The following is a 12,463-nucleotide window of genomic DNA, read 5'->3' on the forward strand; positions in this document are numbered from 1 at the left end:
TATATATATATATATATATATATATATATAGTGTATCTGTGTATCTGAAATCAGTGAAATAAACCAGACTTTTAAACAAACCGCTTCCATTCTGAGTCACTTTGTTTGAATGTCCACTACAAAAACTGACAATACAATGAAGCTAAATACTTGTCAATATAACTATGACATTTTAGACTTTTTTTTGGAATGGATGGAATTCTCGATCGCATTATGAATGTTTAATCGAACCCCTTACCATTTGAAATCTGGATCGACATCAGTTTTCTTGTGCTGTGTTCAGACCCCTTTCACAAGATATTTAATCCTTTGAAACCTGAGCAAATTGGTTTGATTTCTTAAAAAAAAAACACAGGGAAAGAGGGAATTGACAACTTGGCAAGAAATGTTACACAAATTTCATGAAATGGGTAAAAGGTGAAAAGAAAATGACCACAAAATTACTAGACCAACAAAAAAGTGTAGACACAAAAAGAGTGGAGTTGGGGTGTAAAAAATAGGGAAAAATGTCCTAATATATATAAATGTATTCATATATATTTATATTTTTTTCAGCACTTTTTGGGTCATTTTCTTGGTTGTCTTTCACTGTTCTGTTCTGTTCTGTTCTGTTTCTTTTTTTCTTTCTTTTTGTATTATCTGTGCTTATTTTCAGGTAATCTTCCTGTAATCTTTTTAGCCATATCATTCACATTGATCAAATGCAAGCTCTTATTCTGTATTTTATTCTGAACACACATACTGAGATCATAAAAGCAGTGAAGAAGACTCAGGATGAAAAGCAGATCGTGAGCAGATCAGTGTACTTATTACTTAATAAAGCAATTCTTTTTCTTCGAGCCGTATATCACATTAGATACAAAAGATATCAGCACAATACATAAAAATAATTGAAACCAGTGTTAAAGTACTCAAGAACGGCCTTGGTCTCCAGACCGGTCTCAAAACCACTTTCTGAATGTCTCGTCTTGGACTTGGCTGCATTTCTACTTTTACTTGTCTCAGTCTCAGACAATGAGGATTTTTATTTCAAGACCACTGCTGCAGGGATAATCACTAAATGCACTTTGCAAACTGATAATTTTGAATGTTGATTTCAGCTCCTTAGTGGAAAATTCTCCCACATAAAATTCATCTGTGCAATGCATTTTGAGTATTTTATCAAAGCATTTTTCATGGTGCACTTATAAATACACACATATATACAGTACAACAATAAAGAGGTTAATGAAAAGGAATCAGTGTTTGTGTTTTTGTGGGTGTTTTATGAGAATGTGGAGTTTTCAGATTGTTCACTTGCACTGGTTCAGTCTTAGTCTCAGTTTAGGTGGACTCGACTGCAACACTGATTTAAATCATGCAGTTCTTCAGTCTCCTTGCTCATCGGCTGATGAGACTGCCCGGTCACGTCTTTCCTGATGACAGGTGATACCTGGCCTATAACCAAGCACACAAAGAAGTGGACGGGGTGTGTTCGCTTGTTTGAGATTTTTAGAAAGTGAGAGCACCTGATCACCTCATGATGATGATGATGATGATGATGATGATGATGATGATGATGATGATAAAGTTCCCCAGTTATACAGGAAAATACTGCAGACAATTAAAAAAAAAAACAAGGAGGAGCGATGAGATAAAACTTGAAGTTAGCAAGGGAGGAGCTCTGAGAAAAAATATATATCCACAACACTTCCTCGACTGATCGGTCTATCACACCTTCCATCCTACTGAAGCCGTCGCCCTTTAGCTTCAACATGAGAGGTGAGACTTGATACATTTATAAAGGTATTAGTTCAGATAAACAGAAAAAAAAACACAGTATAGTATTTTGCATTTACATGCCTTTGCTCTTCCCCTCCAGCTATTGCACTTCTGTGTCTGTTGCATGCAGCTTTTGCTTTTGTCCCAGCCTCATTTCCTTGGGATAGTGAAGGACTATATGATCAAGTCTCGATGAATGGTAAGGAATTGTGGCTACATAATTCATGTGTCTGCATATATTTTTCTGCAAGTGTATTCATGTGTGTCTGTGTTTAGAGTGTGACAATAAAGATGGCACCTGCAGCTGCTGTTTGATGCTGCAAAAGTTGGAAAGGCTAAGGACCCGCATGTACTCACAACACAGTGAGTTGGAAAGGGAATGCTTAGAAACAGAGAGGAGACTCAACAATATATTAGGTGAGTTAAACACAAGTTAAACAAAGCTGGAAAGAGTGCAGATTATAAAAGCATTACAATTAACACTCTTATTGTTGATGAGGCCACAATGATCTGCTTTCTGTTTTGTTTTTTTAACTTCCAGCCATTTTTTCTCCCTTTTGCATTTCCAGAAAAACGTGTTGCCATGTCTGTCACTCTGTACAGCGATGCTAACTTTCAGTGTGTGGGCCCCTTTGATGAAGACAGGATCATCCACTATGAACATGCTTACATCAACATGGGTGATTGCTACAACACAACCACTGGTTTCTTTACTGTTCCATGGTCTGGTGTCTACAGCCTCGCGCTCACCGTCTACAGTGACGCTGGTTCACAGGGTCAGAGCTTGGCCGCCTGCGCCAGTCTGATGGTCAACGGCCAGTTGGTAGTCGGCTTTGATGATTCAAATCGTCTCGACCAAGAGGACAGTTGCACTTCTGCTGTGGCCCTCCTTCTAAATGCTGGGGATGAGGTGACTGTCAACCTTCCCGCTGGATGTTTCCTCTGCGATGACGGCAGCCACTATAACACTTTCAGTGCCTTTCTGCTTTACCTTACTGAGCAGGATACAGAGGCATAGTGCACAATTTTGTTTTTTGGGTTGTTTTTTTTATCCTTTTGACAAAGTTAGTTTGCTAAAGGAAATCTTTCTGTGATGCCTCACAGCTTCTCATTTTAATCTGACTTTATTGAAGGAAGACAGTTTTTAAATCTGAATTCAGCCTATACAATTTATAAAGCTTACAAACCTAAAAGCACATATCTTTGTTGTGTCATCTTGTAACATTTTGGAGGATTTTATACACACCCAGGCACCTGTAAAATAAATCTGGATTTAAAAAGTAGTTGGCATTGTAATTGATTTTGTTTCAACTCAATTCATGTATGTTTAATTTGAATAAAATGTCAGTGTATTGAAATATTACTCTTTGCTGTCTGTTCTTAATGTAGCTTTGCTATTTTGGATGAAACTGACCCATATTTGTTTTGGTTTTTTTTTGTTTTGTTTTTGTGTGAGTGACACATGTATAAATAACATAAAGGACTTTATTCACATTTATATACTCCGTTCACATTTAGTTGGACTTTAAGGCTTTTTATGCAACATGTTTACTACTGTTGACAACATAAGAGAACTTCCAAGACACACGTGCAGACCCAAATATAAGCTACAGATTCACAGTTTTTACCTCTGATCCAGGGTTGAGTTTAGCACAATTCAGCATTTTTTGCATGTAATGTAACATAAAATAATCTTATTTTTATGACAAGTTTAGCAAAATCAACCGTGAGCCTATGTAATACCCACATTGCATGAAGTAATCCACTTTTTAGCCTGATAAATTTGAAAGTACGGCTTCTGCTGGGGAATGGTAACACCACTTGTACAAGCCAACTGCAGAACAGCAGCACACTTTAATACTAGAGGCTGTAGTGATGACAATAATGGCAATTTGTTTATTCATGCCAATATTTACATGATTTTAAAGAAACAAAGTCTTGGCTTTGAGAGTATAGAACTTTTGTCACCAAATACAACACAATTTTGAAGCTATAATATGTTTTATATTGTGCTTTGCTGGCTAAAAAATAAAAGCGCCCCTGAGTTTTTCGATGTATTTTTCCCGCAGGACAGCACCTAAACGCTGTAACTTTACATTAATAACGTGACTTTGCATGAAGGACATAATGTCATTTGTAGGGCACTAATTCATTTGAGTGTTGTGTATGCATTTTCATAGGATATCATATGAATTGTTCTATAAGGATATGGCGATCAAACAGCTTAACTGGAAGAAAGTGTCCCGGTTCTTTCTGAGTTTTGGGAAAACTGGACTAAGTGTCTGAAGACTCATTTGTGTTGCCTTCATTAGTTAGTCTGTCTCTGTTAGGTTGTGCTTTCTTGGATTTTGGCTTTTGGTTACTGTGTTTCTCCCCTCCTGTGTTCCTGTGCTGCCTTTCCCTCTTTAACCCATCTGCACACCTGACCTGCATCAGCCTCGTTAGTCCTTCCTGCTCCTCAGCTCTTCCCAGCCAATCAGCCTGTTCTTCTGCTGCATCACCTTATCCTCCTCATCTGAGCTCCTCCACCCTTTTTCTCCACCTGCACTTCATCCCCTCGCTCACACTTGTTTGTATTTATAATGATCAATGATAGCAATTTCCTAAGTACTCATTGATGCTTTACATAAAGTGCAAAAAGAAAACAAACACAAGATAAAGACTACAAAATACTGTGAAAACTGAAACTGAAGAACAAACACAAAAACAAAGACCAGAAACCAAATGCAGAGGATATGACAGTTCAGATTTGGGGAGGTTGTGGGAGACAAGTATTGTAGGCTTTAATTTTTTTTTTAGCTCATGTGACATATAGGACCTTTTTTCTTATTTGGTACAACCACAATGCTTTAATGAGTAAGCCTCATTAGCCCGTTGAAACCTTAATCATCATCACTTTTATTGTGCTGCGTTGAGACGCCTTTCACAGATTTTGAAACATTTGACCACTAAACAAATTGGTGCACTTTTTTAAAGAAACATGGGGAAAGCCAATGGGAAACTAAACATTAAGTTTCCTACAAATGACAAAAATAGTAGTATTTCTTAGCATTTTTTTAGGTTATTTCCTTTATTTATTTATTCATTTGTTTATTTATTTATTTTTATCTTTCCTAGTTTGGGTTTTTTGTTTTTGTTTTGTGTGTATGTGTGTTTGTTTGTTTTTTGCTATTTTTCCAGTAATTTTCTCGTTAAATTCTGGGTAATTTCTTCTTAAGTTGCTCATGGCCATGTATTTGAAAGAAGCAGGTATGCCCAGATTATAAAGGGTTAAATGTGTAAGTCCAGTCTTGTGAGAAAGCTATTGTTGATAGAAGCCAATAGCTGATAGAAAAAATTTTAAATTCCCCATCTCCTTAGCAAGTCATTGCGGCTTACTTGCTTCATCACAGGAAAACTAACTCTGCCACGTTGTCACCTCCGTATCACACAATCTCTAAAAGATGGCCATTCTTTTATTTTCACCATTATGCAGTAATTCAAAGCTCGGGTCGAAATCACATCTGAGGTCAGGGCACGGCGCACCTCACCTCTATCCCATGCTGTTATGTGAATCATCTCGGAATCTGTTTTCGAAGAGATGTGCGCAAAGAAGACACTAAACACCCGATACACCCTGGCCTCCATTTAGCAGATAAGACCATAAGAGGAACCAGGTCAGTTGACTTGGGACTCCACACACACAGGTGGCTATCATAAAAACACAGACAATGCACTGTCCCTGGAGCCAGGACAACTTTAAAGTTAGTTGTCAACACAGGAAACACCCTGTCATATAATAGGACTGGAAGAACAAGGATAGAAACAAATGCCTGTGCAACTTCAGAATACAAACAATTAATAATAATAACAACAACAACAACAACAACAACAACAATAATAATAAAGACAATTACATTTTACATTTCATGTCCAAAAAAGAGTAGGGGGAAGCAAATGCTTGTCTAGTCCTATCATGTAACATTAGGTCTACAAGCTCTTTTTTGATAAGATTTTTTTTAATATTCACCTGAACATGTACAATATTAGTAAATTTAGTAATATTTCTGTAGTTCTTTTTCATAAATACCACCAACATTTCCAGCCATTTTCATACTGATCCCCACATTTTGAGGTTCTCAAAAAAAGATATGTTCTGTGTATGAATATTGACTTCAACCATTAAACCAACATGGGTGAAAAGTCCTTTAAATGTAGAGTGAAAAGCGAAATTTGAGCATCTACAGTTTTAAACTCTATCTGCTGATGGTGATATGTAATGTGGTGGCTCCCAGCTTCTTTGTTTCCTTTGAATCTGCCTTTGATAAAAGAACAACAACAGCGACACCTGTCCCTTCCTGTTAACAGCTTTGTGAGTCGTTATTGAACAAATATTGGCCTGCAACATAATTTCGCTCACATGAATACGGAGTCCACTTTAGCCAAGTTACTATCATATATCTCAACACACTCAAACCACAATCAATAAATCTGGGTTTCCTTCAGTGTCTGGAGGGAAAGTCATTATGGGAACACACAGTATCACTACTCTCCTCCTTGTGTCCCAGCTTGAGAACCAGGCGACACCGTATAGTGTTCTCAGATTTAGGCCTTTATCGATGGGCCGATAACACCTCCTATCAGCTGCTTTTGTCCTCTTGCCTGTAGGCCATTATATCCCCCGAGACCTGACAACAATGTTCTCCATATCAGCATTTCTGAGCTGGTGCTGTCCTTTGGGTGGGTGGCAATCAGACACTGCTGTCCCAATAAGGGGTATTGTGGTCCAAATAATATGCTCCAGAAAGTTGCAACAAGATCAATTCTTGTTTTATTACCAAGGACGTGCGTGGCCGTGGTTGTGGAGGCCATTGGCGTGTTGGTGTTTGGCTGTAAAACATTTATGTTTACGTGTGTGTGTGTGTGCGTGTGTGTGCGTGCCTACATGTGAGGAGGCGGAGCTTCTGTCATTCACCTCCTCACAGGGAGGATCACCTGGAGTGCTTCAACAAGAAGCTAAAACCACCCTCTGTTAAAACTCTCAGTCTCAGTTTGACAAACTCACAGTCTGTCAGATCAAGGAGAAGGAGGAACAAAAAAACAGTAAGTTTTAAGTTATCGATCTATCCTTTCATAGCACTCACCAGTTTCATCATACAATAAAAATATGTATATATATATATATATATATACATACAAAATTTGTCTCTCTGGCTTTTCAACCACCAATTACCATTCCATATAAGTATTTTTTGTGCTTATTTTGGGTTTATAATGATTGAGTGATGGAGTTTTGTGAAACACAAAAAAAGGTTTGGACAGGTATTGTAATACATCTGGTGGTCATTAATGAATTATAGCGAGTTTTTGTTTGATTAAATATCTCAAATAACAATTAATGGATTAAGCACCTGGATTAGTTGAAGTCAGTTGTGTTGTCTATATTTCCTGTCAGTTTGGGATTATTTTACATTTATATTGATTACTATATAATTTTGTGTGATGATATAAACTGTCATTAACAAATTTCTGATAAACCTCTTGACAATTGTAAGTCCAGTATCCACTATTTTTTGGGGGGGCCCAGACCAGAGCTCTTTAGGTGCTAGTTTACTTAAAGATGGACTTATGGCTAACATGTGCTAACTCCGGTCTGACAGTTCTCATCAACTAATTCAAAGCAGATTTGTTTCAGCTTCTTAATAAGCTTTGATTTGGTGGTTTTTAAGTCCAATGTTGTTGAGACAATGATTGAAAAGTGAATGTTTTGTAGACATTAAGGTAATAAGTAATGTAGCTATTTGATTACTTAATCAAGGTAATGTAAGTTACTACATGTGAATTCTTTTGAAATAAATGTTTTAAATTGGGCAATTAAGTTGATGATATAATATTATAATATATAATAATAAATTATAATATAATATATATTAAATATTATAAATGATAATATTGTGCATATTTCTTTTTAATGTATTCATATGTAGCCTCTTTGTAATCACCAACATATTCATTCCTGTTGAATGACTTTTTCTTCACAACTGTAACTTATTACAATTATATCTCTTTTGTCATTTAATCACGTGTAACTAGTTACTCCCCATCACTAATGATAGATCCATCAGCACTTATTGAATATGACATAATTTCAGTGTGAAGAAGGTTCTCACTGGTGACACACTGAAAGCAATTAAATTTGGTTAAACCAGGGGACATTATGACATTGTGGCCTGCAGATTATCAAACCAATGTCTATGGTGTTGTTTAATGGAAGCGGCTGCACTCAGTTTTCTGCATAAAGGACAGATATTGATAGAAACATCATAAAACCATGCAACATTCACTTGAGTCAATATATATTTGAACAGGCAGCATAAAAAATACTTAATAACTCTGTGACAGAATCTCCGTTAAATGTGACGCTGACCAGTGATATCAGATATGAACAAACACTATGATTTTGTTATTTCAGTCAAATGTAATTGTATTACATGTAGATTGCCTTGTGACACAGCCTCTCTGGTCTGGTCCATGACTGATCCAATACTGAATGCATTTTTTTAAGATGGTTGCATTGCCAGTTTTGTTCCTGTTGGGGTCGCTGTTTCACTGTGGTCATGCGAGGCACACAGAAACCGTTGCTGACCAACTTAAAAATGCTTCAGGTAGGCCAAACAAATTGACACATTTTATTCATGTCATCCAGCACTCATCCACACAGAATAAACATGTTATATTCACACTTCATATCATCCTGCTGTACGTCTCTTGTGAACGCTTTTTTGAAAAAAATATTATTGTATTTGATTTAATTTCTTTAATCCTTTGAAACCTGGAGCAACATCATATGTGCTGCTTTCAGATGTCTTTCCAAGTATGTTAAGCTTTGAACCTTGAGCAAATCACTGTAGTTTCTTTTAAAATATAAAAAAAAATGCAATGAGCAACTTGGTAATAACTGTTTCACAAATTGCCAGAAATGCATAGATTTAGAAAATGATTTTTAAAAAGCAAGGGGAAAATATCTAAAAAAAAAAAAAGAAAAAGGCCAGGGAAAAACTATATTTAAAATGATTAGTATTACATATTTAAAATTATAACACAAAAATGTAATAATTTGGAAGGATTTCTGTGTTGTTATTTTCAGGTAACTTTTTTCTTTTCACTAATTTCTTGCTAATTTTGGGGTAATGTCTTCTTTTGTTGCTCAATGCCATCTTCCCATATTTTAAGAGATTCTCAAGGGTTACCTTTCATATACTGGGATAAAGTCAACAGAGCAAACATGCTGATTAAAAGCAATATCATGCTTCAAACTGACACCTCTGGCCTTCATGTTAAACGTCTCTCTTACATATCCTCTTCTCCTTTTCCTCTCTCGCCATTGCTCCATCTTATTCCAGCCCAATTTGAGGGACCTCTGCCCTGCGGGAAGTGGGACTGCGAATGTGTCTACACTAAACAGCGCAGCTGCTGCTGTGCAGCCAACGATTTGTTTGAATTAGAGGACGATATTTTCAGAAAAATTAAAACTTTGTGGCACGGTATCAGCACACTGAAATACAAAGTACATGAGTTCACAGGTGAATATATATACCATGGCAGATGGTAGATTTTAGACCAACACATCTGACAATACACGCACAGAAAGTATGTTCGAAGTACTGAAATCCTTTTCTGATACTCAGATGGCGTCCAGATTGCCTTCAAAGCCACCATGGACCAGAGTATTGCCGTTGTAATTCCTGGAACTAACGAAGCTTGTTTTGGTCCTTTCAATACTAATGTGCCGATCCCCTACCATACTGTCAGTCTAAACCATTACTCTGGATATAACCCTTCAATGGGTAAGAAACACACACACACACACACACACATAAGAACTTGACTTGTAAAAAGTTAAGATTAAAGTCTCATGTTAGACTTCACCTCTCTCTGCAGGTGTCTTTACTGCCCCTTGTGCCGGCGTTTATGTCTTTTCCATCACAGTCTACTCATATGTGACGGAGAATGAGCGCCTCTACCACAAAGTAAACCACAAAACAAAACAGTAAAAACAGTAAACAGCTGCAGCAAATTAATTTATAACTCAATTTTGTGTTTTGTTGCAACTGTAGGTGCAGCTGATGAAAAATGGGAAAGTGATGGTCAGCGTGTGGGAGAACAATCGAGAAGATCATGAAGACAACGCCGTTCAGGTAAGACGTACAAAAAAAATATTGCATAACAAGAGCAAAGTAATATAACTGTACAAACAGTGATATAATTTCATAAATTCAAATCAAATTTTAAATTATGGGGTAAAAAACCCTTGTGATTTTGTACTAGCTATGTGAAACATGACACTGTTTACTGTGCACACTTTCAGGAGGCAGTAATGGAGCTGCAGCAAGGTGATCAGGTCTACGCCGAGCTGATGTCTGGGAGGAAGCTCTGTAAACACCTGAATTACAATATCTTTACTGGTCACATACTGTACCCCTACTCCTACCCTTATGGGTATGGTCATGATTATGAGTATGACTATGATTACGAGTCTGAGTATTAATCTTTCAGGACCATTCACTCATCTGAAATCCTGATTCATGAAAACAAAACTATCATTTTTTGTCGCATGTTTACCCACCAGAAGTAGAATTGTGACCGATCTCATGACAAACCCATAGTTTAAACCCTGCAGTACAAAAAAACAAGGTTAAGTTGTGCACATGCAGACATGTGAATGCAGGCTTTTGTAATAAAAAACAAAAAACAAAGAGCCGTTTATTTTTTGAAAAGCATGAAAAACAGAAAGTAGCATTTTTGGATATAATTGCAGCATTGCTAAAATGCACATTTGAATAAAATACCATGACTACAATAACAATGTGTACAGATGAAGTGTGACATTGTTTTGACAAGTGATGTACCTTTACTTTCAAATTTGACATTCTGTGTTACCTTGCCACATATACATAAACTATATGTATAAACCACTATTTGCCTGTGTATTACTCAAGTCATACCCCCCCCCCCCCCACCCGCGCCCCCACACACACACACACACACACAAAGTCATACAAATAGACCATGAATGGAAATAGGTAGCAATCAGAGGCTTTGATATGATTTGGGAATGACAACAGCAGGTCATAACGCTGCCGCTGCCCTATGACAGTATTGTATAACACTGTAAACAACTGCCTTTCATGGACGCTTATTACAAATGATGTAAACCAGCCAGGCGAAGTAAATTCCTTCATGACGTAAGAGCGGCTTACACACATGCTGCACACACTTTCACAAACACACACGATGTGAGTTTAGACATACCAGTCATTCCAGTAGAAAGTTTCTGAGGCAGCAGGAAGCTTGTGGGTCAACATAAAGAACCACGAGACAAAATATATATTTTATCCATACTGACATTTTGAGGCAAATGTTCATAATTTACCAAAACTGTGCGATATATTAATGCATATGTGCATTTTTTAATCTATTTATATATCATTCTGTTTTTATATACAGTGTTTCTTTTTTTACAACGATTTCTGAGCCAATAGTGACGTCATTACGTTCTAACGTACGCTGTTTTGTGTAGCTTGAATGACAATAAAGTCAATTGAAGTCTAGTTCTGTACTTATTGCATGTAAACACAGTTTTGTACACAAAGCAAAAGGTCCATGACACAGACCTGTTCAGTTTAGTTTTTGTGTCGAGATGAAACAAAATGTTCCAACCCGTCAATGAAAATTGTTCTCAAGATTGCGATCTGATTTGTTGCAGTTCTGTATGTATGAAGTTTACATGCTACATTAGTGTTTAGGTAAGAGCGGTTACATATGAGCGTCTCGTCCTGACTGTGATCTGTCTCACTTCTAACTTTCCACTGAGGCGCTGAAGCCAACTGCTGTTATGAGCGTACGATCAACACCTCTTAAATTCGAACAGGAGAGCTTTGCCAAATAGTGACTGTAATGGAAGTGATGGAAATGTCACACACACACACACACACACACACACACACACACACACACACACACTGGGTGCAGCTTCTGAAGAGGACCCAGGACTTACATGGAGTTCTCTGTCTGAATGATGATGACTCTGTTACTCCTCCTTGCTGCTATTTCTCTCTCCTCCATCATCTTCTCTTCTCCCTTTTCTTCTCTTCTCCTCCTTCTTCCTCCTTTCCTCTTATTTCTCCTTTGCTCCATCTTTCTTTTCTTTCATCATTCTTCCTCTCCTCTCCTCTCAATTCCTCTCCTCTCCTCCTTTACCCTATCCTGTTCTCTTCTTCATCCTCTCCCTTCCTCTCCTGCTTCATCCTCAATTTTCTCCCCTCTCCTCCTTCTTTCTCTCCTCTCCTCACTTCCCCTTATTTATCCTCTCATCCCCTTTCTCCACTTCTCTCTCCTCCTTCATCCTTTCCTCTCCTTTTCTGTGACCTCCTCTCCTCCATCCTCTCATGTCATTGTTCTTTCTGTCTTCTCATTCTTATCTCCCAGTTTTCCTCTCATCTCTCTCTTCCTCTCCTCTATTCCTTCATCATTTCCTCTCCATCTTCATCTCTCCTTTCTCTATTCATCTGCTCTATCCTTCTCTCCCCTTATTCATCATTATATCTCCCCTTTTCTCTACTTTTTTCCTCTCCCCATCCTCCTATCTTCCCTCCCTTCAGTGTCTCCTCTCTCCTCTCCTCCTTCCATCTCATCATCTTTTCCTCTCCTTCTTTAGCATTTC

The 12,463-nt window shown here is 37.5% G+C and overlaps 2 protein-coding genes across 2 annotated transcripts; both read left to right on the top strand.

The window, feature by feature from the left end:
- The first annotated feature begins 1,754 nt into the window (after nt 1–1,754).
- On the top strand, nt 1,755–2,779 carry LOC121943386 (complement C1q-like protein 4). Its single transcript, XM_042486910.1, has 3 exons — nt 1,755–1,761; nt 2,038–2,178; nt 2,331–2,779. The coding sequence occupies exons 1-3, from the start codon at nt 1,755–1,757 to the stop codon at nt 2,777–2,779; spliced, it is 597 nt and encodes a 198-aa protein (XP_042342844.1).
- Nucleotides 2,780–9,457: 6,678 nt separating this feature from the next.
- On the top strand, nt 9,458–10,288 carry cbln18 (cerebellin 18). Its single transcript, XM_042486913.1, has 4 exons — nt 9,458–9,587; nt 9,682–9,770; nt 9,858–9,945; nt 10,116–10,288. Exons 1-4 carry the CDS (start codon nt 9,458–9,460, stop codon nt 10,286–10,288), a joined length of 480 nt encoding a protein of 159 aa, XP_042342847.1.
- Nucleotides 10,289–12,463: the final 2,175 nt, after the last annotated feature.

This window comes from Plectropomus leopardus, chromosome 5, assembly GCF_008729295.1.
Source record: "Plectropomus leopardus isolate mb chromosome 5, YSFRI_Pleo_2.0, whole genome shotgun sequence".
NCBI classification, from domain to species: domain Eukaryota; kingdom Metazoa; phylum Chordata; class Actinopteri; order Perciformes; family Serranidae; genus Plectropomus; species Plectropomus leopardus.